At 59.7% G+C, this 27,151-nt stretch overlaps 2 protein-coding genes across 4 annotated transcripts in view; one reads left to right on the top strand and one right to left on the bottom strand.

Moving 5' to 3' along the window:
- The window catches only part of LOC140904154 (phosphoribosylformylglycinamidine synthase), a 54,467-nt gene extending 52,847 nt beyond the window's left edge, over positions 1-1,620 (bottom strand). Inside the window, 1 exon segment of the mRNA XM_078850820.1 lies at positions 1,540-1,620. Within this exon segment, the coding sequence (XP_078706946.1) occupies positions 1,540-1,620 (81 nt within the window).
- A 2,885-nt stretch (positions 1,621-4,505) lies between these two features.
- LOC140904193 (phosphoribosylformylglycinamidine synthase-like) overlaps positions 4,506-27,151 on the top strand; it is a 31,445-nt gene continuing 8,799 nt past the window's right edge. The window contains exons 1-18 of one of the 3 annotated variants that reach the window (XM_078850894.1): positions 4,506-4,582; positions 5,404-5,545; positions 10,814-10,949; positions 11,210-11,315; positions 11,686-11,872; positions 12,221-12,326; positions 13,179-13,319; positions 13,532-13,656; positions 14,055-14,183; positions 14,936-15,067; positions 15,544-15,672; positions 15,920-15,993; positions 17,001-17,157; positions 17,260-17,321; positions 17,898-18,059; positions 24,977-25,096; positions 25,280-25,411; positions 26,392-26,622. In XM_078850894.1, the coding sequence (XP_078707020.1) occupies positions 5,413-5,545; positions 10,814-10,949; positions 11,210-11,315; positions 11,686-11,872; positions 12,221-12,326; positions 13,179-13,319; positions 13,532-13,656; positions 14,055-14,183; positions 14,936-15,067; positions 15,544-15,672; positions 15,920-15,993; positions 17,001-17,157; positions 17,260-17,321; positions 17,898-18,059; positions 24,977-25,096; positions 25,280-25,411; positions 26,392-26,622 (2,262 nt within the window). In that variant the 5' untranslated portion in view covers positions 4,506-4,582; positions 5,404-5,412. Of the gene's footprint in view, positions 4,661-5,403; positions 5,546-10,813; positions 10,950-11,209; positions 11,316-11,685; positions 11,873-12,220; positions 12,327-13,178; positions 13,320-13,531; positions 13,657-14,054; positions 14,184-14,935; positions 15,068-15,543; positions 15,673-15,919; positions 15,994-17,000; positions 17,158-17,259; positions 17,322-17,897; positions 18,060-24,976; positions 25,097-25,279; positions 25,412-26,391; positions 26,623-27,151 lie in introns of all 3 variants that reach the window. The other 2 variants (XM_078850895.1, XM_078850893.1) reach the window with 2 other exon arrangements.

The raw sequence follows: 27,151 nt of genomic DNA, 5'->3' as shown, positions 1-27,151 counted from the left end.
CCATTCCAGCCGCCTCCGCTCCAGGGATGGGGAGCTCCGCCGGGAGTATCCCCTGCTGGCTGCCGGGGTCAGGGTGCCCTCGGTATTCGCTGGGCTTCCCCCAACCCCTTCCCCGGGCATAGGTAGGGAGGGTCTCGGGATGTCCTCGGCAGCAGTCTGACCCCTCCCAGCCCGGTCAGGCCCCCACGCTGCGTCTGCCGGGCGCCTTCCCTCAGGGACAGGGATCGGGTCATCCAAGCGATCCCTCTCCTCCAACTGGGCAATCAGCTGTTCCTTGGTGGACCTCCCGATGCGCAGCCCCCTCTGCCTGCACAGCTCCACCAGGTCGCTCTTCAGGCGTTTAGCGTACATCTCCCTGCTGGCCACTCGCAGGCCGGGCAGCTTCCCACGGTTTCCAGGAAAAGCCCCTCGTGTGCCAGTCCTTCTTGAGGTCACCACCTCTTTGGCAGGGTCGAGCTGCAGACTCCTCCGCCCCTGGGACCGCTCGCTGCAATCCCCCGGGGGACCCTGTTACTGCAAAAGTCCTTCTCTCTGGTCACGCATTCCCAGGGGTTAACTGCCCCCCGAAACCGTCTCTCTCTGAATCTTCAGCACGCCTGGTCCCTGTCAATCCCCCTTCGTTTTACTGCTCCCCAGTCACTTACTGCAGGAAGCGCCGTTCACGGGGTGCAGAACATCCCACCGCTGCCACCAGCTGTCATGGAATGTGGGGGAGTCCAGGCCCTGCACCCCTCTTCCTGGGATCCACTGAGACTCTCAGCCAGCCAGTAAAACAGAAGGTTTATTGGACAACAGGAACACAGTCCACAACAGAGCTTGTGGGTACCCCCAGGACCCCTCAGTCACGTCCTTCTGGGGGAGCAGGGAGCTTAGACCCCAGCCCTGGGGTTCCCTGTGTTCCTCCCCCCAGCCCCAAACTGAAACTAAACCCACCCCGCCGGTTCCCTGCAGCAGCCCCTGTTCACATTCCCGGGCAGAGGGGTCACCTCCCCCTCCCCCTCCTGGCTCAGGGGACAGGCTCTCAGGTCTCCCCTCCCCAGGGCACATTCCCAGGTCAACTCTCCCCGCTCCCTGCTGCGTCACATCGTCACAGACCTTCATAGCTCCAGCGCTTCGAAGGCCAGAGGGGACCATTGTGAATGTCTCGTCTGACCCCCAGTATCCCGCAGGCTGGAGAACGGCCCGTCGGCCCCAACCCCTTCCCAGAGCAGAGCTCTTAGAACTACGTCCAGTCTTGTTTGAAAAATGGCCAGGGATGGAGAATCCACCCCGACGGCTGGGAACCTGTTTTCATGGCTAATTACTCCCACTGTTCACAACTGCCGCCTTCTTTCCAGTCTGAATTCGTCCAGTCTCAACTGCCAGCCATTGGGTGGTGTCAGACCATTCCCTGCAAGATTGAGAAGCCCATTATTAAATATCTGTTCCCTATTGTGACGGAGTGGGGATTTTCCATAATATTTTGTATGAATAGTGTGTGTGCCTCAGTTTCCCCTGTGTGGTGCATGGATAGCAAGGTGGTGGGGAAAGGTTATTCACTGTCTGCAGAGATACAGGGGTAACAGGCGGCTGGCTGTGTGGGGTCTGGGCCCCATGGCCATGGGAGTCCAAGAAGATCATGGTCGCTCTAATTGCCTGGATATTTGATACCTAGCAACTAATGCCCAGGGATGGCCACCCCTCTCCAGGATGCCAGCTGGATTTGAGCAGCTGGGGGGCTGAAGGCTCTGAGGTTTGATCCCAGGAGGTGGTGAAGCCAAGTGGCTTCCCTTCGTGACAGCGAGAGCCCCTAAGGGGGCAGGCTGGCATCCTGAAGGGGTCCTCCCTGGGACTGCTCCAGAGCACCAGACCCCTGCCACCGTGGCACCCATGTAGGTACTTATGGACTGTGATCAACTCATTCCTTGAGCCTCTTTGAGTCTCTCGCTCTCAGGCAGGGTGTCTGAGCCTTTCATCATTCCTGTGGCTCTTCTCTGACCCCTCTGCAACTTACCAACATCTGTCTTGTCTCGTGGGCCCAGAACCGTACACGGGATTCCAGCAGCGGTCGCACCAGGGCCAAATGCAGAGGCAAAATCACCTCTCAGACACTGTACACAAGTCTGTCTATTGTCCTAATGCTATTACCTTTCTCAACTAAACTTGTCCTCTCCGCAAAAAAGATACCAAGTTAGATTGACGGATCTGTTTTCCATAAACCCATGTTGATTGACATTAATTACATTGACCTCCTTTAGTACTTTATTCATCGAGTCCCCTATCAGCCACTCCATTATCTTGTCCGGGATCCATGTTGGGCTGAGAGGCCTATAAATTACCCAAGGCATCCCATTTATCCTTTTGTAAATTGGCACATCAGCTTTCTTCCAGACTTTTGGAACTTCCCCAGTGTGCCAAGACCTATTGAAAATCAACATTAATGGTCCAAGGAGCCCTTCCGCCAGCTCTTTTAAAACTCTTGGATGCAAGTTATCTGGACCTGCTGATTTTTCAAATGTCTAACTTCAGTAAATTCTTTGTAACATCCTCCAGAGTTGCTATTAGAAAGGAAAGTGTATTATCACCACTGTATGATGAGACTGGCTCATCTCCACCCCCCCACCCCCACCCCCAATATGGAACAAGAATATTTATTGAACATGTCTGCCTTTTCTGCATTATTATTGATAAATCTACCAGTCCCATCTACTAATGGGCCAATACATTGGTCAGGATTGTTTCCCCCACTAATATATTTTGTCCTTAACTCTGCTAGCCACAGATTTCTCCTTGTGTCCCTTGTCTTCCCTTATCAGTTTTCTACAATTCCTAACTTCTGATTTATATTCCTTGCTATCAACTTCCCCTTTCTTATCTTTTTTTTTTTTATTTTGTATTTTTTTACCACTGTCTTCGCTTTTCTAAACCAGATTGTTGGTTTGGTTTGGTTTTAAAAGCACAGCCTTCTTCCTCAAGTGGAGGATTGTGGCTGACATTTTTGGGATTAAATTCTTCCTTCCAGCTGATTTGGCTCATAATTGTTTTCAGCTTTGTGAAATTGGCCTGATTAAAGCACCACATGTGTATATATACATTACTGGTCTGGACTTTATTGTTCTTGCATATGATCGTCCCACACTAAACCGATTTCCTTCTTTGAGGAAGTAACTGGCTTTTCAGCTGAGGGGAGTGCAGTAAATCTAATATCCTGGGGCTTCAGTAAAGCTTTAGGCACGGCCCCACACGGGACATGATCAGTTAAGGATGGATATCCTGGAACGCTGAACGGTGTTGCACCGGTCAGCCAAGCGGTTGCACTGGCCGTACGGTTATTCACCGTTATCTCCTGGGGCTGGCTGGTCCTTGCTCACATGCTGTGGGTCTAATTGATCACCATACGTGATCCCCCAGCGATTTCCCCCCAGGTTAGATTGGCAGGAACTGGCCAGCCAAGATTGAGTCCCCTTCCTCGGCCATGTGGGGTGCAGCTGGCCCTATCCGTCATGGCAGGGGCGGAGAAAGGGTTTAAAAGCAGGCGGGCCGGGCAGATGCGGGGTAGCTCTGGGCCTGGGATGGAGCCGGAGCCCCATGAGGGGGTCCTGGAGAGCTCCAGGGAAATCACCCCCGGGCCGTGCCAGGAAGCAGCAGCTCCGGTGAACCAGCCATGCAGGACCCGATCGGCAGCCCCAAGGCGAGCCACGGGAGGGGCCGGTTCCCGCCATCCTCAACCTCTCCCAGGTTAGGGGAATCGGGGCCAGCGTCGGGGGAGAGGCCGGGCTGGCCCCAAGACGGCACCCGGGGGTGCTGGGCTGGAGGGAGCGGGGCGGAGGCCCAGCAGGGGGTGCAGGGCAGCAGGGGGATGCTGGGCCCCGGGGGGGGCGGGTTGAATGAGCCCTGTCCTAACAGCTGGAGGCCCGGGCCCGGGCAATGGACAGACCCCGGTGCTGGTTGTCTGCAGTCCCTTTATTCGGCCCCCGGGGGCGGATCCGCCGCGCTGCCCACGGGGGCTGAGCCGTGGCTCCCACGCAGGGCTTGGCCACCCCCGAGCTGGGGCGGGGGCAGGGGGCCGCTGGGCCCTGGGCGAGGCAGCGGGGGTGGGCAGCAGGGTCACAGAAGGCCCTGATGTGGTTCAGGAGCCACAGCGGCCCCCACCCCAGAGGTGGCCGCATCTCCACCGCGGGGTGCGGCCCTCGTTGGGGGGGGGGGCAGGGCCCCCCGGGCAGTGACTGGCCGGGGGGGGCGGGGGGCCCGGGCCTTGAAGCACCCGCCCTGGGCAGCCCGGGCGGAGAGGTGCCCTCTGGGGGAGGGGTCATAAAAAAGCCCCTCTGCCCCCCCCCCATTATTGCCAACACGGGGGGGGGCTCAGCCCCACCACGGTGACTGCTCCCCCCCCCCCCCCCCGCCTGGGCCGGGTTTTCCCCTCTGCCAGCGCCTCGCCCCGCCCCAGCCCTGACTGTGCCCCGCCCCCTCCAGCTGCTGGGTAAGGACGGGCAGGGGGAAGGGCGGCGGCTTCAGCCGAGGGGACTGCGCATGCTCGGTGTGCGCGCATGCTCAGTGCGCCCGAAGGAGCACATTGCTGCGCAAGAGCCGTGTCTGACCTGAGGTGGTGACGTAGGAGCCCCCACTCCCCCCCCACCGCGAGGCCGGGCCGCTGCACGTGGGGGCGCGCGAGCGAGCGACGGTTTGCAACCGTTAGCGCCGGTTGGAGCGCGGGCTCGGGGGCGGGGCTCTGAGGCGCCGCTGCCCCGACCCCCCCCCCCCGCACCCCTCCTTCCCTGGCCCGCCCCAGAGCCGCGGGGCGGCGTGGGGACAGGGCCGGGATGGGGGGGCGCTGTGGGGGTCACCGTGGGGCTGGTGGGGGGGGTGCAGTGGGGGGTCGCTGTGGGGGGGGTATATGGGGTTAGAGTGGGGGGGTCGCTGTGGGGGGGTATATGGGGTTAGAGTGGGGGGGTGCAGTGGGGGGTCGCTGTGGGGGGGCATATGGGGTTAGAGTGGGGGGGGTGCAGTGGGGGGTCGCTGTGGGGGGGTATATGGGGTTAGAGTGGGGGGGTGCAGTGGGGGGTCGCTGTGGGGGGGTATATGGGGTTAGAGTGGGGGGGGTGCTGTGGGGGGGTATATGGGGTTAGAGTGGGGGGGGTGCAGTGGGGGGTCGCTGTGGGGGGGTATATGGGGTTAGAGTGGGGGGGGGTGCAGTGGTTGGGTATATGGGGTTAGAGTGGGGGGGGTGCAGGGGGGGGTATATGGGGTTAGAGTGGGGGGGTGCAGTGGGGGGCACTGTGTGGCTGTGTAGGGGTCCTGTGGGGGTTACAGTGGGCGGGCGCTGTGTGGGGGGCGCTGTGGGGGGTCTCTGTGGGCGCTGTGGGGGGACGCAGTGGGGGGCTGCCCTCTGGCTGGACACTGACCCTGTTCTTCCCCCCCCCCCAGGACCCCGCCATGGCGGTGCTGCACTACTTCCAGCGCCCCGGGGCGGAGGGTGGCCCTGTCTCCCTGCTGCGCTCGGCCCAGGCGGTGCTGGGGGGCGTCCGCGCCCTGCACAGGGAGCTGTGCTACAGCGTCAGCTGGACAGGTACGGGCGGGGGGGGCAACGAGGCCTCTTGGAGCCGCTGGTCCCGGGACCCCCAAAGGGTGGGGCCAGGCTGGGTCAGAGCCAAAGGGGCGTCCAGCCCAGCGTCCTGTCTTCCGGCAGCGGCCAGAGCCGGGCGCCCCCGGGGGAGCGGACGGGGCAGGGCCATGATCCAATGGTCCATCCCGCCTCGGCCACTCCCAGCGTCTGGCACTCAGGGGTTTAGGGACACCCAGAGCGTGGGGCTGCATCCCTGCCCAGCCGGGCTAATAGTGCCAAGGAAATGAGAAGGTGCCGTCCCAAAAGAGAAATGCCTGCAAAGACTCAGACTAAACGTAGAGCCCCAAATTAAAAAAATATCATAAGAGGACCCAAAAAGTGCCACCATGGCTAAACAACAAAGTAAAAGAAGCGATTAGAGGCAAAAAGGCATCGTTTAAAAACTGAAAGTCAAATCCTACGGAGGGAAATAGAAAGGTGAATAAACTCTAGCATGTCACATGTAAACGTATAATTAGGGAGACCAAAAGAGAATTTGAAGAGCAACGAGCAAAAGACACAAACTAACAGCAAAAAAAAAAGAGGGAAGTACCTCAGAAGCAGGAAGAAGACCAAACAATCTGTGGCTGCTGCAGGTGCTGCAGAAGCACTCAAAAAGGATGAGGCCGTTGCGGAGAAGCTAAATGAATTCTTTGCGTTGGTCTTGACTGCGGAGTATGTGAGGGAGATGCCCACACTTGAGCCATTCTTCTTTAGGTGACAGATCTGAGGAACTGCCCCTGATTAATTGATCAGAAACCTCCTCTGCTGATACCTCAAACGGTAATAAGTCACCTGGACCAGCCGGTATTCACCCAAAAGTTTTGAAGAAACTCAAATATGAAATTGCACAGCTACTAACTGTGGTATGTAACTTATCGCTTGAATTAGTCTCTGTACCAGATGACTGGAGGGTAGCTGATGGGATGCTGATTTTTAAAAAAGACTCCGGCGGCGATCCTGGCAATTACAGGCTGGCAAGCCTAACTTCAGCACCAGGCAGATTGGTTGAAACTACAGTAAAGAACAGAATTATCAGACAGAGACTAACCCAATTTGTTGGGGAAGAGTCAACATGGGTTGTACAGGGAAATCCTACCTCACCAATCTACTAGAATTCTTTGAGAGTGTCAGCAAACATGGCCAAGGGGGATCCAGCAGATACAGTGTTTGGACATTCAGAAAGCTTTTGACAAGGTCCCTCACCAAAGGCTCTTAAGTGAAGCAAGCAGTCACGGGATAAGTCATGGGATCCTCTCATGACTCAATAACTGGAGAGAGGAAACAAAGGGTAGGAATAAACGGTCAGTTTTCAGACTGGAGAGAGGTAAATAGTGGTGGTCCCCCAGGGGTTTCTCCTGGGACCAGTTCTGTGCAACATATTCGTAAATGATCTGGAAAAAGGGATAATCCGGGAGGTGGCAAGATGTGCAAGTGATACAAAATTATTCAGAATAGTCAAGCCCAAAGCTGAGTGTGAGGCGTGACAAAGGGATCTCACTGAACTGGATGTGGTTAGTGCTGTGGAAAGTTGTTAGAGCTGCCGTTGCGGCTATTCTTGGAACCCCGATGTCAGCTGAGCTAGCAGACTGTGCAGCTTGTTAATTCAGCCGAGCTCGGTGTTAGGCATAAGAGAGAGCAGAGACGACCAGTGCCTGCTGACAGTGGAGGGGCACGACCCCAAACAGCTTCCCCACCTCACCCCGTAGCCTCCCACTCCCGGAAAGCAGCAGCCCCTCAGTGCAGCTCCCAGCTGTTCCTCTGCCTCTCCCTACCTGGGGCAGCTCATGGCTCAACTGCTCTGCTAGGAGGGAGCCCACCCACATCATGTGATCGAGCAATCTTTTGTGTGTGTGTGGGGGGGGACGTAACCCTGCATGCCTCCCCACCCATGCGTCACCTGCGAGAAAGACCACCGGCTCGGTTCAGTGGCCAAGGCGCTCAGGTAGGTTTCTTGTCGACGAAGCGCAGTACTAGTGCCCTCGCTCTGTGGTGACAAGTGCACTAACCCAGGTGTGCCCGCGACAATGGTACCAGCTCAGTCCGGACACTGTCCCCTCGGCTGGACAAAGAGGCCGTTCCGGTGACTTTGGTACAAACAAGTTACACATTACACTCCAGACGTTGTTAGTTACCACCCTTCTCCTCGTACCTGCTGCTTTGAACAAACCATTGGTGACTGATTCGGTCCCAGAGCCCCCCTTGGGACTGTTACCTTACCTGATGTGCTGAATTTGCCTCTGAGCCCGTTTTCCCTGCCAGCTTGGGCCTCCTGAACCCTGCCTTGCTGAGCCAGACGCACAAGCCTGCTGCAACATAGAGCCAGGTCTGGTCCACGCCCCCAAAGCTACAGACTTTAACTAAAAACTGCTCAGCAGGTTACCTATTGTCCGCCCCCTCTAACACTGACAGAGAGAGATGCACAGCTGCTTGTTCCCCCAGGTATTCATCACTTACTCTGGGTTCATTAATAAACAAAAGTGAGTTTATTACGTATAAAAAGTAGCGTTTAAGTGGTTTCAAGTAATAACAGACAGAACAAAGTAAATTACCAAACAAAACACTCAAGTCTAAGCCTAATACATTAAGAAACTGAATACAGGTAAATCTCACTTTTAGAGATGTTCCAATCAGCTTCTTTCTCAGACTAGCCTCCTTCCTCATCTGGGCCCAATACAGGGCCATCCCTACCCATATGCAAAGCATGCAGCTGCATAGGGCACTGAGAAATTTGGGGCACCAAATTTCGTGGTGCCCTGAGCAGCTGCATGTTGCCCCAGCCCCACCTCTTCGCACCCCGCTCCGCCCCCAGTCCACCCCTTCCCCAAAACCTCTGGCGTGCTCCACCCCTGCTCCGCCCCAGCCTCACCCCCCCTCCGCTGAGGACTGCCACAGGACTGGGCCTGCACTCACCGGCGGTGGAAAGTGCAGCGACCCGGCCCTAGACGCACTGCCGGTGAGTGCTGGGGAGCGGTTCCCCCCCATGCCCCACAAGCCAGCCCCGCCCCCTCCGGCCCAATACCCTTGGTACAGACCTTGTTAGTTCCAGCAGACATCTTAGGTGAAAAGCAGGGGATTCCACGTGACTGGGACCCCCTTTGTTCTCTTCCATCCCCTTTTATATCTTTGGCACAAGGGGGTTCCCACCCCCTCCTAAATGGAAAAGCACCAGGTTTAAGATGGATTCCAGTATCATGTGACATGTTCACGTGTCCTGTGAGACCTCATTCTTCATTACCCACTGGCTGGCACACTTACACAGGAAGGCTTACACGTAAACAGATTTCAGAGTAGCAGCCGTGTTAGTCTGTATTCGCAAAAAGGAAAGGAGGACTTGTGGCACCTTAGAGATGAGCCAGTTTATTTGAGCATGAGCTTTCATGGGCTACAGCTCACTTCCTCGGATGCCATTTACAACCAATTGTCCTAGTCAATGGGAGCCATCAAGATTCTGAATCACCATTAATGACCCACACTTTGCATAACTACAATAGGACCTGAGAGTTAGATTTCAGATCCAAGAATGATACAAAAAGAAAAGGAGGACTTGTGGCACCTTAGAGACTAACCAATTTATTTGAGCATGAGCTTTCGTGAGCTACAGCTCACTTCATCAGACAAATAGGATGACCATACTCAGGAGAAAGAAAAGGAGGACTTGTGGCACCTTAGAGACTAACCAATTTATTTGAGCATGAGCTTTCGTGAGCTGCTCACGAAAGCTCATGCTCAAATAAATTGGTTAGTCTCTAAGGTGCCACAAGTCCTCCTTTTCTTTTTGCGAATACAGACTAGCACGGCTGTTACTCTGAAACCTGTCATACTCAGTAGATTATAAGGTTTGTAATGATACCTTACAAGAGACCTTTTACATAAAGTATATTCCAGTTACAACATATTCACACTTACAAACATATATTTATGAAGCATATGGAGTGCAACGTCATACCATTCTCCTGTCAGCCCCCCCTTATCTTCGGAGGGGTGTTCCTCTCCCGTCTCTTAGGAATGTGTTTGCGTCGCTCCTTGAGAACTCTGGGTGTTCTTGTTCCATCCTCTCTGGTCAGGCCTGTGCTTTCTTGGATAGCCAATGCCTAGTGTGGTGTTGTTTTGCCAAGGCCCGGCCTCCTCTGGTTCACAGCCTTTGGGTCACACTGTTAGTTAAGCCCAGGGCTCCAGCAAGGCCTAAAGTGGGTGACTGAGCCTCAAAATGGCAGGTGAATTTCAGTGTTGATCAATGCAAAGTAATGCACGCTGGAAAACATCACCCCAACTCTGCACGCAAAATGACGGGGTCTAAATTAGCTGTTACCACTCGAGAAAGAGATCGCGGAGCCATTGTGGCGAGTTCTCTGAAAACATCCCCTCGACGTGCCGCGGCCATCAAAAAGCGAACAGAACGTTAGGAACTGCTAGGAAAGTGATAAATAATAGGACAGAAAATATTGTATTTCCTCTCTATAAATCCATGGTATGCCCACACCTTGAGTATTGCGTGCGGTTCTGGTTGCCCCATCTTAAAAAAGGTAAAAAAATTGGAACTGGAAAAGGTACAGAGAAGGGCAGCAACAATGATGAAGGCTACGGAACAGCATCCGTACAAGGGGAGATTAAAAAGACCGGGACTGTTCATCTTGGAAAAGAGACGACTAAGGAGGGATATGGTAGAGGGCTATAAACTCATGACTGGTATAGAGAACGTGACTGGAGAAGTGTCATTTACCTGTTCACTTAACACAAGAACCAGGGATCACCCAATCAAATTAACAGGCAGCAGGTTTAAAACAAACCAAAGGAAGTATTTCTTCCCCCAACACCCTGTCAACCTGTGGACCTCTTTGTCGGGGGTGTTGTGAAGGCCAAAAGTATAACTGGGTTCAACAAGGAATTAGCTACGTTCCTGGAGGACAGGCCCATCGATGGCTGTTACCCAGGTGATCAGGGTCACAACCCCACGCACTGAGTGTCCCTAGCCTCTGCCTGCCAGAAGCTGGGTCTGGACGACAGGGTGGGTCACTTGCTGATCGCCCTGTTCTGGTCATTCCCTCTGAAGCATCTGGTGCCGGCCGCTGTCAGAGACAGGACACTGGGCTAGACGCACCATTGGTCTGACCCAGTCTGGCCGTTCTTATGAGGCTGGGAGTGGGCATCATGTCCCATGGGGGCTCCCCTACCTGGCAGGACCCTCAGCCCCCTTGCCTGCTGGGTATCAGCCCCATTTCTCCCCTGCAGGTGCGTCGCCCCCCAATCCCCAGGAGACCCAGCTGCTGCACTGGCTCTTCGGCTGCCCCTTTGAATCCGGAGACGTTGCCACGGAGTCCTTCCTGTGCCCAGGGCCCACCGACCTGCTGGTGGAGATCGGGCCACGGTGCGTCTCAGGGCTCAGCAGGGGGCTCCGTGCCTTGGGGGCCGGGAGTTGAATCGGGGGTGCTGTGCCGCAGGGAGCGGGCCAGGGGCTCAGTAAGGGGTGCTCTCCGCTGGCAGACAGGGCTGGCCCCAGTGAGGGCTAGGGGGCGCTGTGCCGCAGGGAGCGGGGTGAGAGGCTTAGTGGAGGGTGCTGTGGAGTGGAGGGGCAGCTGTGGGGCTGGGGCTGTGTTTTCCGGGACTGTTAACCCTTTCCTGGCGCAGGCTGAACTTCTCCACGCCGTTCTCCACCAACGTGGTGTCCGTGTGCCGGGCCGCGGGGCTGGGCTGTGTTGACCGTGTCGAGTGCTCCCGCCGCTACCTGCTGCAGGTGAGGGGGGATGTGGGACCCCTGGGAACGGAGGGGATGACCCCTGGGGGATGGGTGGGGAGGTTCCGGCATTGTGGGGTTAATGGGGCTCTGGGGTGGGAGGCAGTTTCTGGGCTGCTTGCTCCCCCCCCCCGATGCCCAGATCTACAGGTGGGGGTACGGGGGGCCTTGGTCTGTCTGTCTCCCCTTCCTGCTCCTGGTGATGGGGGGGATCCTAGTTCTCAGCCCCCCTCCACCCCCAGTGCCTATCCACAGCGGGGAGGGGCAGGAGGTTCCTGTTGTCACCCTCTCGGGGCGGGCGCTGGGTCCCCTTTCTCACCCAAGGGGAGGAGAGACAGCTCCCCATTCTCACCCCCATCCTCCCTGGCAGTGTGCCCGACACCCCACACCCCCTGAGGAGGCCGCCCTGGTGGCGGTGCTCAGTGACCGGATGACGGAGCAGCGCTATGAGGAGCCAATCCGCAGCTTCGCCTTGGCCACCCGCCGTGCCCCCACCTGGCATGTGGATGTGCTGGGGGGGGGCCGCACCGAGCTGGAGCGAGCCAACCAGGAGCTGGGTATGGGGGGCGGGGTGCTGAGTACCTGGACTAATGGGGGTGGTTGGGTATCATGGGAGTCAGGCTTGGGGGGCTAGGCTTGGGGGGCTGGGTGTGGCGGGGGGGTGGGGAGCGGCTGAGCACACTGCAGAGGTTGGGGTGGGGCGTGTGGGGGGGAGGAGATGGACACCCAGGGGTTGAAGCTGGGGCTCTGCAAGATGAATGACTGGGGTGGGGTGGGAGCTGTGGCTGACGCAATGTCCCAAGCCCCTCAATGTCCTGTGTGGGGGGGAGGGTTCTGCCCACCATGGAGAGAGCTGGGGGTCAAAGGTCTCTTCTCCCCCCCTCATTCCACCCTTTCCCCCGCAGGCCTGGCCTTCGACTCTTGGGACCTGGATTTCTACACTGAGCTCTTCAAGAAATACGGGCGCAACCCGACCAGCGTGGAGTGCTTCGACCTGGCCCAGTCCAACAGGTACCGGCACCGAGTCCCCCCAGCCAGCCAGTCCCCTACCCTGGGGCCGGATGGGAGCCGGCACCCCCTCGAGGGGAGAGGCCCCGTGTCCCATTCCCAGCACCCCTGAGCCAGCCAGTCCCCCCAGCCAGCCAGTCCCCTGCCCTGGGGCCGGATGGGAGCCGGCGCCCCCTCGAGGGGAGAGGCCCCGTGTCCCATTCCCAGCACCCCTGAGCCAGCCAGTCCCCCCAGCCAGCCAGTCCCCTGCCCTGGGGCCGGATGGGAGCCGGCGCCCCCTCGAGGGGAGAGGCCCCGTGTCCCATTCCCAGCACCCCTGAGCCAGCCAGTCCCCCCAGCCAGCCAGTCCCCTGCCCTGGGGCCGGATGGGAGCCGGCGCCCCCTCGAGGGGAGAGGCCCCGTGTCCCATTCCCAGCACCCCTGAGCCAGCCTGCGGCTGGATCGGAGTCAACATCCCCTGGAGGGGAAAGACTCCAAGTCCCATTCCCCGCCCCTCTGATCCCTCTGACTCTGGGCCCGGTGCCCCAGCAGTGGGTGACTCTTCCTGTCTCACCCTCCAGGGGAGCCAGCGTTGCCTAGAGGGAAAGGCCCCGTGCCCCATTCCCTGCCCCTCTGAGCCAGCCAGTCCCTGCCCTGGGGCCGGATAGGAGCGGGCACCCCATTCCCTGCTTCTGCCAGCCCCTGCCCTGAGGCCGGATGGGAGTCGGCAACCCCTAGGGGGGAAAGGCCCTGTGCCCCATTTCCCTCCCCGCCCGAGCCAGCCAGTCCCTGCCCTGGGACCGGATGGGAGCCACACCCATCTTGAGGGAAAGGCCCCCCTATGTGCGTGTCTCACCCCCTATCCCTGCCCCCCAGCGAGCACAGCCGACACTGGTTCTTCAAAGGGCGCCTCCAGGTGGACGGGAAGGAGGTCTCGGAGTCGCTGTTCGAGTCCATCATGCGGACCCAGGAGAAGAGCAACCCCAACAACGTCATCAAGTTCTCGGACAACAGCAGGTGCCTGGGACCCCCATCCGTGGGGATGGGAATGGGGCTCGAGCTCATGGCCAGGGTTGGATTCAAACTCTCACTTCCTCTGGGCTAGGGATGGGGGTGGGGCTTTGTGGCTGGTGGCCATGGCTGGGATGCTCTCCCCCCGCCCCCTTGGGGCAGGGATGGGGGTGGGGCTCCGTGGTGACGGCGGGCCGTGGCCGGTTCTCTCCCCCCAGTGCCATCCAGGGCAGGGCCGTGTGTTCCCTCTGGCCCCGCGACCCGTCCCGCCCCAGCCGCTTCGAGAAGAGAAAGTCGACCCGGCATGTCATCTTCACTGCAGAGACCCACAACTTCCCCACGGGTCAGTGCGGGGGGCAGGGGGGCTGTGTGTGTGCAGGGGAATATATATGTATGGGGGGCTTCTATCCATGGGGTGGCATGGCGGCGTGGCCAGGGGGTTGTGTGGCAGTCTGCAGGGGGGACATTGGGGGAAATCCAGGGGGGGCAGAGTGAATGTGGGGGGGTGAGAGGGTGTCCATGGGTCAGGGGTCTGTGGGGGGCGGGTGGCAGTACGTGGGGTTATGGGCTGTGGAGGGGTGGATGCTACACGCTTTCCCTGCTCTCCGTGCGCATGCCCCAGGCCATGAGGTGCAGGGGCCTCCTGTGTGGGGCGGCTGTGGGCCTGGCACTCTGGGGTGTGTGTTTTGGGGGGTACCTAGGAGGGGTGTCTCCTCGCTCTCACCCCCGTGTGCTCCCCAGGGGTGGCCCCATTCAGCGGCGCCGCAACGGGAACAGGCGGGCGGATCCGGGACGTGCAGTGCACGGGGCGTGGGGCCCACGTCATCGCCGGCACGGCGGGGTACAGCTTCGGAAACCTGCACATCCCTGGTGAGAGTAGGGGGGCCCCACTTCCCCCCAGCCACCTCCTCCTCCCCTTCCTCTGCCAGGCCCTGGGACCCCTTCCTCAGGCCCACCCTGCCCCCAACTGAAGTCACGGGGCCCTCCTGCCCCTGGGACCAGGCCCCAGGACACTCTTCCCCCAAACCGTGAGCCCCTCCTCCACCTGGCCATGAGCCACAGGACCCTCCACTTCCCACCCTTGGACCTCCCTTGACCTCATCTTCACACCCCAGATAACGAGACACCCCCCCCCCGCCCCGCCTGCGTGCCTAGCCATAGCCGCCCACCCCTGTGCCAGGCCTGCTCCCCAAGGGCTGCGACCGGAGCGTGCCCGGGACCTGCATGGCTCTGCCACAGGGCCTGGCTTTCCACGCTCCCTGCACCCACCCCAGGGTCTCCTGGCTTGCGGGGGGGTCTGTTTGCTGACTCAAAAGGATTCACTGCCCCCCCCCCCCATCAATCTCCTTCTAACCCTGCGGTTGCGAGGCAGGGTCTTCCCGGGTTACTCTCCACCCCCTCCGTCTCCCCTCCCGCCGTCCCCGCGGGGCACTGCCTGCTGGGCTCCCTGCTCTGGTCCTGGTCCCAGGGCGCTGCGGCTCGTCCACTCCCCGGCTTCGCCTGGGTTCAGAAGACGTCTTTCCTGCCGCCAACTGAGCCGTCCGGCTGCCTTTTGCGCCCCTTGGGGTTGGGGAGCCCGGCATCCAGGCTGGCACCCCCTGACCGTCTCTCCCTGCCCCCAGGCTACCCTCTGCCCTGGGAGGACCCGGCATTGCCCTACCCCAAGAACTACGCCCAGCCCCTGCAGGTGGCCCTCAGGGCCAGCGATGGCGCCTCTGACTACGGCAATAAGTTTGGGGAACCTGTCCTGGCTGGTGAGTGTTGGAGGGGCCATTCTGGGGGTTGGGGGGACCCATCCTGGCGGGTGGGGGCTGAGCTGAATCTTCACAGGGGCCTGCTCCCGAGAGTCACCCCATCAGCTGCCCTGTTGCTCCCCCCTCAGAAGGGGCACCTGCCTGGCCCTCGCCCGCCCTTCTGGGGCGGCCAGGAGGCTGTGGGTTCTAGTCTGTCCTTCGATGGTTGGGGACGCGGCGGGCTTGGGGAGCGCCTGGCAGGGAGGATGTGCCTGGCTCTGGGGTGGGGTTGGGGAGCGCCTGGCAGGGGGGACGCATCCGGCTCTAGGGCGGCCTTGGGGAACACTGGGCAGCGGAGGAAGGGGATGCGTCTTGCTCTGGTGGGGGGGATATAACAACCTGAGCAGGAGAAATGCCAAGCAGTAAAGGGCTGTGGTGCCCAGTGGGGAGAGGCTGGGGGGGGTGTCTCTGCTCTAACCCCCGCCAATCTCGGGCAGGGTTCGCCCGTTCCTTCGGCCAGCGGCTCCCCAACGGGCAGCGGCGCGAATGGATCAAGCCCATCATGTTCAGCGGGGGGATCGGCGCCATGGAGGACATTCACGTGCACAAGGAGCCCCCCGAGCCTGGTGAGTACGCCCCCACCCCAAGCCACTCCCTAGTAAACCCCCCAGCCTCCTCCCCCACCCCACCCACATATTGCAGTTCCCCTATAGCCTAAGAACTGCCTCCCCCAGACCCCATGTTGGCTGGGAGCAGCCATCTGGCCCCAGGTCTTCCCCTTTGCGAAGGGGAGAGGGGGGCAAGGGAGAGGCAGTGCCCCGTCATGGGGCTGGGGTGGGTTTTATGGGGTCATACTGTTTGCTCGTCCTCCAGGGATGCTGGTGGTGAAAGTGGGGGGCCCCGTGTACCGGATCGGAGTCGGCGGGAGTTCAGCCTCCTCCATCCAGGTGAGTGAGGAGGGGACCTGGGGGGCAGGGACAGGGGGTTTCCCTGTGGGTGCTGGAGGGGGAGGGATCTCAGCAGAGCCCTGGGCAATGCCCCACCCACTGCCCGTACTGCTCGACTTACATCTCTAACGTGACTCCCTCTATCTTCCCCCCCATAGGGGCACCCCGCCCCCTCACTGCCCCCATGTCATCCACCTTCTCTTCCCCCCGCCACAGTGCATCTCACTTGGCCCCCTCTCACAGTGGGGCCTGCCCCCCTCAGCCCTGACCTTGTGTTACCCCCATCCTGCTACACACCCCCCTCAACAGTGGGGCCCACGCAGCCCTCTCCCCCATGTCTGTAGTGGGGCCTCCCCGGCCTCCTATCCCTATGTGACCTCCAGGATGCCCCCAACTCACTTCCCAACAAGGCCCACAGTCCTCTGTGCCCAGCGCTGCCTGGGCAGTGCCCCTACATGCTCCCCCCAGCCTGAGAGCAGGGAGCAATGGGGGGCATTGGGGCTGTGTTTGGGTGAGCCCTGTGCCCCCTGGATGCAGGGAGACAATGCCAGTAAGCTGGATTTCAGGGGGGGCGGAGGGATCTTTGTTGGGGGAGCAAGGCGGGGGTCAGACCTGTGTCATGGTGACCCCCCATTGTTCTCCCCACCAGATTCAGGGGACAGTACCTGTGAGCTGGATTTGGGGGTACTGCTGCGGGATCAGGGCTGTTTCAAAGGGACGGTGTCAGGGTGACCCCCCGTCTCTCCCCAGCTGCAGGGGGACAATGCCAGTAAGATGGATTTGGGGGTGATGTGAGGAGATTAGGTTGACAGGGTTTGGACTGTATCAGAGGGTCCGCATAGGGCGATCGGTGTCGCTACCCCTGACTCCCCCCAGTCTTCTCCCATATGCAGGGGGAGAACACTGGCGAGCTGGATTTGGGGGTGCTGTTGGGAGGATTGGTTGGGGTGGTGGTCAGCTCTGTATCAGAAGGTTTGTGTCGGGTGGTACCCCACATCTCCCACCAGGTGCAGGGGGACAACACGAGTGAGCTGGATTTCAGGGCGGTGCAGCGGGGAGACCCCGAGATGGAGCAGAAGATGAACCGGGTGCTGCGGGGCTGTGTGGAGAGAAGGAAGGCCAACCCCATCTGCAGCCTCCACGACCAGGGGGCCGGGGGCAACGGTGAGGGGGGGCAGAGCCGGGGGGGGGAATCAGTGCCTGGGGGGGCGTAGTTGGGGGGGCCCAGTGCCCCAGCAGTGGGTGACTCTTCCTGTCTCGCTCCAGGGAACGTGCTGAAGGAGCTGAGTGACCCAGCCGGGGCTGTGATCTACGCCAGCCGTTTCCAGGTGTGTGGGGACCCCCTGCCCCTCTGCCCCCCACGCCATCCACTTCCAGGTGTGTGGGTTTCCCCTTCCCCCCGAGCCTGCCCCGTCATACCAGCCACTCCCAGGTGTGTGGGCCTGTCCCAGCTTCAGGGTAGCTGGGCATGACCCCATGGCTCCCCCACTCCATAGTAGGGGTGAGGCTACAACCCCCCGCAATGTACCAGGAGTCTCCCCTCTCTGAGGCTGGGCCCAGCCGTAGCCCCCCCATCCCCAATATTCAGTTCAATATTCGACTCACCCCCATGGGGCTGGCTGCAACCCTGCCCCCAGCAGTGCTGTGGTGTGGGGCTGCCAAGCAGGGATGCTCCCGGCCCCCAGCTGGCGGCTCCAGGGTGTGTGGGACCCCTGATTTCCCCCCAGCCCCCGGCCTCACCATAGGGCTGCTCTCAGCCCCTGACCCCACCCCTGTCCATCACTCCTGAGTATGTGGGACCCCCCACATCCCTCCCCCTCTGGCCCCTTCTGGGTGTGTGGGACCCTGCGCCAGGCCCCCAACCTCCTCCCCTCCCCCCTCCCTGACACCCATGTACCTCCCAGCTGGGTGACCCCACGCTGAGCGTGCTGGAGATCTGGGGGGCCGAGTACCAGGAGTCCAACGCCCTCCTGCTGCGCCCCACCGATGCCGCGCTGCTGCAACGCCTGGGCCAGCGCGAACGCTGCCCCGTGAACATCGTGGGCACCATCGCCAGGGACGGACGGGTACGGGCGCCGGTGTGGGGGAGCCGGGCCGGGGCTGTGGCTGGCGGGGCGACTGGGGGCACCGGGCCGAGGGACGGGCAGCCGGGAGCTGCATGTGATGATGGCTTGAGCCTAGGGACAGGCAGCTGAGGGGGGACTGGCGTGTGGGAGATGGGCCCGGGGCCAGGACTTGTGTGTGGGGAGGCTGGGAGTGGAGGGGCAGGCCTGGTGTGAGCTGGGCCTGGGGAATAATTGGGTTTCATGTGGGGGTCGGGGTGGGGCCTGTGTTATACTTAAAGTACTGCACAGGATCTGTTCAGAGGGGATAAGGCAAACGCCGCATTTATTGGTAATCCACGTATCAATCATACCCTGGATCATACGCTGTCACGGAGTCCCTGGGCGATGCTCTGGAACTGCTCCCCATGAAGCCAGGCAGGACTCTGGGGCAGTCTCCTTTCTGTGAGCAGACTGTCTACAGGACACACAGCTCACACAGCTTCCACCTTCCTGGGTCTGACCTCGGAGCATTCAGCATCCTCTGCCCCTCCGTGCGCTTCCCACAGTGAGTCCACTCAGGTGGGGCTCCTGGGGAAGCCAGAGGGTCCTGCCCCCCAACTTCGCAGTCAGACGTGACTCTCAGCCAGCCAGTAAAACAGAAGGTTTATTAGACGACAGGAACATGGTCTAACACAGAGCTTGTAAGTGCAGAGAACAGGACCCCTCAGCTGGGTCCATTTTGGGGGCAGTGAGCCAGACAACCATGTCTGCCCTTCACTCCATGGCTCCAGCCAGCCCCAAACTGAAACTCCCTCCAACCCCTCCTCCTCTGGGCTTTGTCCCTTTCCGGGCCAGGAGGTCACTGGATTCCTTTGTTCTCCAACCCTTTAGCTCTCACCTTGCAGGGGGAAGGGCCAGGCCATCAGTTGCCAGGAAACAGGGTGTTGGCCATTCTCTGTGTCCAGACCCCTGCACACATCTGCCCTCTAGGGCTCTGCAATGCTCATACACCCTTATCCCACCCCCTAGATCCTTAAGAACTGCCTAGGGGAAACTGAGGCACCCCCACACTATTCAGAGGAAACATTAAGAACAGTCCCACTTCGTCACATTTCTCCCCCCTTCAAGATCGAACTGAGCGGGGTCACTTTAGCCCGTGACCTGGGGAAGTTCGAACCCACCAACGTTCCCATGGATGCCCCAGCATCTCTCCCATTCCTTGGTGGGAGTTACACCAGGCCCTTCCAGTTTCACACCCTCCCTTAGGTCGGGGGTGGTTGATAGCACTCGCAGGCCGCATAAATCTTTCCACATGCGGCCTTTGCCCTTTGGCCACCCCAAAACCCCAGGGGATCAAACTGGGATTGGGTCTTCTCCGAGTGCTCCAGGCTGGAGGGCTGCAATTCGGGCTCTCTTGGTTAAGGGCCCCCATCTTGACCTGGGCCACATACTGTTTATTTACAGAACTAGCATGGAGACATCCCTTTCTCAACAATCTTGTCTCCCCCACAAGCTGGCCAAACACAGCCACTTGGTTATAGGACGGTGTACCTTTCTTAACAGCTTTCACTCCATCTGAGACCTTCTCAAAGCTATCCACACTGGATCTTTCAACAGGAAAGTCAGTGGATCCATTCACAACAGAAAATTTCTGGCCTTTAGCAACTGAAACTTTCTTGATTAAATCACTTTCACACCCTTCAGTGGCAGTAAACTGCTTGCAAAGACTCCATGAGGATTCCTTTCCCTAGGGCTTTTCTATGCAACAATTCACCCCTCACAGAAATTCTGCTCTTACTCTCTTTACCTAGGGCTTGCTCTAGAGGAACACTTTCCTGAGCAACAACAGACTCTTTCTGGGTCTCCCTTACATCCAGAATCACCTCTGGCCCATCAGGCGGATTTCTACACAATCCCCTTGCAGGCAAACTGACAGACTTCCTAGATAAAAGGTCAGAAGCATTCTCCTTCCCTTTGCCACACACTAGCAACAGGCAAAATACAAGCACCAGAATTGTCTGGTCTCTGGGATTTTACATAGACACTAACTGGATGAGACCTAGTTACAGGGCCATTCTCCCGAGCAGACACAGACTTAGGACCATTCCCTTCCTGGGCTTTAGCTGAATCCAGAATCAACTCTGAGACAACTGCACTATCCTCAACCGTCACAGGCTGCAAGGCCCCTTCTGTCTGCTCCACAAAGAAGAGCCGGACACACTTTCTCCTTTCCCAGACACACAGCTTGGGATCTCTTTCCCCTTGTCCCAGCACACAAGGCTGGTCACAGACAGCTGCTTGGAGATCAGGGTAGCTCCCTCCATAGGCAAGTCAATACCCCTGACAGACGCAGGCACGTTTCCTTCACTGTCACAATTCTCCACCCAGCTAACAGGTAAGGTCCAGGGACACTCGTCTTCCACCCTCCTCGCCTTCCCCCACTGCTGACTAGACACAGCCATCAGCTCACAAGGCTGCCTAGGCTCATCCAAACTTTCATTACCAAGCACCTTGCCACTCCCAACAGATCCCCTGCCCTGCCTGTGGGTCCCCCTGCTCAGCTGGGGTCTCAGCTCCCACTGTGCTCAGCGCTGCCCTTGCTGTCCAAGTTGGGGTAGGCAGTGAGCTCGCTGCTTTCCTCACTGCATCAGCACCAGCCTGAGCCCCCTGAGCCCCCCTCTCCGGTGTGCAAGGGGGCGGGGAGCATCTCTCTGTCCCACCCAGCCCCAGGGGTCTGGTTACAGGCAGGCAGGTAGCCTGAGCCTAGCCGCTCCTCCCTGCTGCCAGACAGGTCATCTGCATTTTCACTGACCATTTTCCTCTCCACCGATTGGTTCCCTGGATTCAAATTCAAACCCTTGGCTGTTACCGGAGCAGGGTCTGGATTCTGTCCCAAAGAGACACAGTCACCCCACAACAGGGTCTTGCAGCTGGTATCCTGGAGAACCCCAACAACCAGCCAGCCCCACCCCTCCTGGGTCTGCACAGGGATCTGGGCCATAGAGAGGGTGAGGGGCTTCTTCCCTGGGACCCTCACCCAGCTCACACAGCCCCTCAGCATCTGAGGCTGCACCACCCGGGGCCTGACAACAGTTCTCTCTGTCCCAGGATCTCGCCACCCCAGAAATGTCTCCGCATTGACCATCACCTTCCACTCCCACTGGAGGTCCGAGAGGCCTGGCCCCAGGAAACTCCACACAGACATATAGGCTGGGGTCAGGGGTGGGAGCCTGTCCACCTCCCCACCCATCTGGCTGACGGAGTCTATGGCCTTGGGACCCAGCAAAGGAGCTAGACACTGGGGCTTTTCCGCAGGGTCCCCCTGGTTCAAATCGCCAGCCTGCTCAAAGGCAGTGAGGTGGGCATCCACATCCCCCCACTCCTTAACCAGAGGCAGCAATTTAGTCTCGAGGTTCCCTGCGGAACTGGCCCCCCAGGGTCTAACCCCACTCACCCCGGGGAGGTCCCCTAGGCCTCTCCACTTCCCACCTCCAGTTCATGCTGCTGCTGCTGCTGCAGCTCTTTCTCGGGCTCTCGCTGTCTCTCACAGTCCTCTTGCTCTCTTGGACTCAGCTCCAATCCCATACATCTCCGATCCCCGGATGGGGAACCCGATCGTGAAGACCCGCGTCTGGTTGGGGACTGGAGTCTTGGGGATGCCGGCTACCACTCCAGCTGCTACCAGATCCTGCTATAGCCCCATTTGGGGTCAGGAATCTGTTCCTTAGAGCGGTCATCCTCCTCCAGCAGCACAATTAACTGTGCTTTGGTGAACTTTCCAATGCGCGACCCTCTCTTTCTGCACAGGGTTACAATGTCCTTCTTAAGGAGACGGTGACAGGCCATCACTCCGCTCTTCCCAAGTTGTTGTGGACTCACAGGCCTGTGTGCTCTCATCTCCCCACGGTTTCCAGGGAGAACCCCTAGTGTGCCAGCCCTTCTCGAGGTCACCACCTCTTTGTCAGGGTCGAGCTGCAGACTCCTCTGCCCCTGAGACTGCTCACTGCAGTCCCTGGGGGTCCCCATTACTGCACAGTCCTTCTCGCTGGTCACACACTCCCAGGGGTTAACCGCTCTCCGAAACCGCTCCTCTCTGAGCCTTCAGCATGCCTGGTCCTCGGCAATCCCCCTTCGTGTTACTGCTCCCCAGTCACTTACTGCAGGAAGTGCCATCCACGGGGTGCAGTACATCCCATCGCTGCCACCAGTTGTCACGGAGTCCCTGGGCGATGCTCTGGAACTGCTCCCCATGAAGCCAGGCAGGACTCTGGGGCAGTCTCCTTTCTGTGAGCAGACTGTCTACAGGACACACAGCTCACACAGCTTCCACCTTCCTGGGTCTGACCTCGGAGCATTCAGCATCCTCTGCCCCTCCGTGCGCTTCCCCCCAGCGAGTCCACTCAGGTGGGGCTCCTGGGGAAGCCAGAGGGTCCTGCACCCCAACTCCGCAGTCAGACGTGACTCTCAGCCAGCCAGTAAAACAGAAGGTTTATTAGACGACAGGAACATGGTCTAACACAGAGCTTGTAAGTGCAGAGAACAGGACCCCTCAGCTGGGTCCATTTTGGGGGCAGTGAGCCAGACAACCATGTCTGCCCTTCACTCCATGGCTCCAGCCAGCCCCAAACTGAAACTCCCTCCAACCCCTCCTCCTCTGGGCTTTGTCCCTTTCCGGGCCAGGAGGTCACTGGATTCCTTTGTTCTCCAACCCTTTAGCTCTCACCTTGCAGGGGGAAGGGCCAGGCCATCAGTTGCCAGGAAACAGGGTGTTGGCCATTCTCTGTGTCCAGACCCCTGCACACATCTGCCCTCTAGGGCTCTGCAATGCTCATACACCCTTATCCCACCCCCTAGATACTTAAGAACTGCCTAGGGGAAACTGAGGCACCCCCACACTATTCAGAGGAAACATTAAGAACAGTCCCACTTCGTCGCATACGATCGATATTACACTCCCACACACACGCACACTCCGTCTTGTTGTTCCCATCGAGGTGCTCCCCTTCACTTCACTGGCCAGGTGCGTTAGATGGGGGAGAGGTGGATCCGATCCGGAGCGATGCTCCCACGTTGACAAGCCGAGACCTGGGGTCCTCTGCACGACACCTCCCAAGTAGAGCCGCTTCCCCCTCATGCAGATGCAAAATCTGCCTCCGGCGGCGCTTCCTTCGGGATGCCCCGTTTCGTTCCAGAGAGGGTGTTTTCAAAAGAAGGTGCTGGCTTCTCACCCCCAAGGCCGTCAGTATATCTGATCTTCTGTAGTGAGCCCACCTGGCAAGTTTTATCGTGCTTGGCTCTGGCTCCCGTCCCCTTCCAAGGGTTGCAGCTGTCCGGAGGCGCTGCCTTCCACGCCTCGCTCCTTCACCAGGGCAGGCGGTTAAAAGGGGGAGATCTTGTTCTACTCCGAGCGAAAAAACATTTTCCTTCTGCCTTAACTCTCCTTAGGGGCTATAACGTTATGCCAGGGCTCACTACAAAGTTATAAGGATTTGATATAAAGCTGTGTGAAAATAGAGGCAGACAGGGCACATGGGCGACTGGAGGGGTGTCCGTTCTGTGCCGGTGGGGGGCAGGGCACGGGTGGCTGGGCCTGATGGAGTTCGTGGGGGGGGGTCATGAGGCGTCTGGGTCTGTGGAGCAGTGCCGGGGGTGGGGTTGGCTGGAACTGGGGAGGGGCACTGGGGGGCTCTGTGGAGAGGAAACGGGGGTGTAGCACAAAGGATGAGATGGGGATCCTGGTAGCAGAGATGGGGCTGGGAGAAGAGGGTGCCATAGGATGGGATATCACTGGGGGCAGAGGAGCGGGTGGGCACAGGACACCGGAGAGGGCAGGGCTGGGCACAGGCTGGTTGCCGTGAGAGGGGGCTGGCAGTGGGGCGGGGGTGACCCCCAGGCAGCGCCTTTCCTAGGCTCCCTGTTGGAGAACCCCTGGCTCCAGCAGGGTCCTGCACGTCTGGATACTTGGGGGGCGACCCCCCTGCAAGTGTTATGAATTACACCTGGTAGGACACGCACACAACTGCTGCGAATTACACCTGGTAGGACACGCACAGTTCGAATCTAGGCTGAGGCACATAAACAAAGTCCACAACTGCAGAGTTCCCAAAAGACACTTAGTTTATTACGCTCGAGCGTGGTGCCCCCCTGCTAGCCAGGAGGGGACCCTGAGTACAGATTATACAAAGGTTATATACTTTTTAGCAAAGCATGTTGCCCTCGTGCATCATCGGAAACCTTAGCCAATAAACAAACCCTTTTCTTATCTAGCACCTGTCCCTGCTTGGTGCATTCCTCGTGCTATACCAGTATGTTGATTACACAGCATGGTCCTAAAGCCATGCATCAGTAGCCTTTATTGTCAGGATGGGAGGCCTCACATCAAAGGCCAAGAGACAGGGAGTTAGAGACTGACAAAAAACAGATACCGGGAGTCAAGGCAGGCTGGAGACGAGGAGGAGGATTTTCACAGGGATTCAGTATCTAAGGATCACTCCTCCTGGTGTATGATGTGCTTGCTTTTAGACAATGGTGGGCCCCAAACCAAAGTGGAGTCACATGTGCTAACTTTTCCTTCACACAAGGGAGGTCCCACGGAGCTACGGGCCAGGGCAGCTGGCTCTGACTCGGGCCCCAGAATTGCAGCGTAGCGGTAGGGCTCAGACTGGGGGGAGGGTTCCAGAGCCAGGCTCCAGCCCGAGCCCCGCGACTACCTGGCTAGTTGTAGGCCCAAGGCCAGGCACGGTCCCGGCTCTGCCCCAGCCCCTTGGGCGAAGCCCAAACGCCCAGCCCAGGGGCAGGAAGCAGGCATCTCTGTGGGGCTGGAGGGTGGGGTGCTAACCGCTGGGCCCCCTGGCCCTCCACACCCCAGCGCACCGGGGCATAGATTGGGGGGGCTGTGACTCGTCACTGACACCCCCCCATGGGTTACCCCCCCTCAGATTGTGCTGGTGGACGACCTGGAGGCCCCAGTGACGGACGTGGCGCCAGTGAAGCCCAGTGGGAAGAAGACGCCGGTCGACCTGCAGCTGGAGTGGGTGCTGGGCAAGATGCCACAAAAGGTACGGGGTGGGGGCCCTGGGGTCGCACCCACAGATCCCCCCAGACTGCCCCCCCACGGCGCCCCATCTGGGAGAGGCCAGGGCTGGAGTAGCGGGGAGCTCCCCAGACAGATGGTGCCCCCCGCTTGCTCCCCACAGCGTCCCCTGCTGGATTAACTCATGAATGTCCCATCTTTTCTCCAGGAATTTGTCTTGTCCCACAGCAGCCCAGCCCTCCACCGCCTGTGCCTGCCCCCTGGGCTGAGTGTGGGGGACGCCCTGGAGCGGGTCCTGCGGCTGCCGGCCGTGGCCAGCAAACGCTACCTGACCAACAAGGTACCGTGTGGCCCAAGTGAGCTCGTGACGATTCAGAGGGTAGTGCCCCCAACCCTGTACCTCTGCCCCCGCGTGGCAGTACCCCCACACCTCCTGATCCTGTGTCTCTGCCCTCCCGGAGGGGAAAGTGCCCTGTGTCACGGGGTCCCCGGGCCATGCTCTGGAGCTGCTCCCTATGAAGCCAGGCAGGGCTCTGAGGAGCCTCCTCTCTGGGAGCAGATGGTCCCCAGGGCAGAAGCTCCCACAGCTTCCACCTTCCTGGGTCTGACCTTGGAGCCTTCAGCCTCCCCTGCCCCACCGTGCGCTTCCCACAGCGCGTCCGTCTGCCCGGGGTGGGTCCTGGGGAAGCCAGAGGGCCCTGCCCCCCAACTCCGTAGTCAGACGGGACTCAGCCAGCTGGGAAAACAGGAGGTTTATTCGTCGACAGGAACACAGCGTAGGGCAGAACTTGTTAGCACAGAAATCAGTGACTTTCAGCCAAGTCCATCTTGTGGGGAGGGGGGCCCAGAGCCAGGGCCCTGCCCTCCCCGGCGCCCCGCCCTCCCCGGCGCCCCAAGCCAGCCGAGACTGACTCCTTCCAGCTGCGCCTGGCCCCTGCCCTGCCCCTTGCTGCTCCTCCGGCCTTTGTCTCGCTTCCCGGGCCCAGAGTCGCCTGTCACATCCCCCTCCTGGGTTTCAGTGACGAAGTGGCAGCCACAGCATCAGTGCAGGCAGCTGGAGCAGCCCCCGGAAAAGTCACACACGCTTATTCCCACCGCCTAGGCATTGGTGCAATACACAGGGAAACTGAGGCACACACAGCATCCATGAAAACAGTAAGACTCTCAAAGGCTCACATACAACATAACAAGGGAGAACCCCCACCTGTGTCACATCCTGCACCCCCTGACCCCATGTCTCTGTCGTCGTCCCTGGCCCCAGCTCTCTGCCCCCCACCGCAGAGGAGTACTGCCACCCTGAGCCGTGTGTCCCTGTGGCAGGTGGACCGGTCGGTGACGGGGCTGGTGGCCCAGCAGCAGTGCGTGGGTCCCCTGCACACCCCCTTGGCCGACGTTGCCGTGGTGGCTCTGTCCCCCTTTGAGACGGTGGGGGCAGCCACGGCCCTCGGGGAGCAGCCACTCAAGGGGCTGATCGACCCGGGCGCGGGGGCCCGGCTGGCCGTGGGGGAGGCGCTCACCAACCTGGTCTTTGCCCGCGTCACCGACCTGCGGGTGAGTCGCCCTGTGAGCCATGGGGGGTCTGCTTGGGGAGGGGAGTTTGGGGTGCTGGGGGGGGTCTGCTTGGGGAGGGGACAGGCTGGGGGGGGGCTGAGTGGGGAAGGGCTTGTCTGTGTCTGACATTTTCCCCCCTATGGCTAATCCTCCTCCTCTTGACCCCCGCTCCCTCCGGATGTGAAGTGCAATGGGTATTGGAGGTGCAGGGGGCCCATGGGGCTGTGTGTGTGGGGGGGAGATTGGGGCTGTATGGGGGTCCCGTGTCTCACCCCGCTTTCTTCCCAGGATATGAAGTGCAACTGGACCTGGCTGGGGGCGGGGGGTATGGGGTTGTGGGCTCATGTGGCTGATTCTCTCCCCCCTTCCCCTCTGGGACGTGAAGTGCAGCAGGAACTGGGGGGGCTGTGGTGCAGTGGGGGGACTATGGGGCAGTGCAGGAGGCATGGGGCTGGCTGGGGCCCCGTGGCTGACCCCCCTCTCCCCCTAGGACGTGAAGTGCAGCGGGAACTGGACGTGGGGGCTGTGG

The sequence above is a fragment of the Lepidochelys kempii genome, chromosome 28, assembly GCF_965140285.1.
Source record: "Lepidochelys kempii isolate rLepKem1 chromosome 28, rLepKem1.hap1, whole genome shotgun sequence".
In the NCBI taxonomy this organism is placed as follows: Eukaryota; Metazoa; Chordata; order Testudines; family Cheloniidae; genus Lepidochelys; species Lepidochelys kempii.
This window is presented reverse-complemented; position numbering and strand designations above follow the sequence as displayed.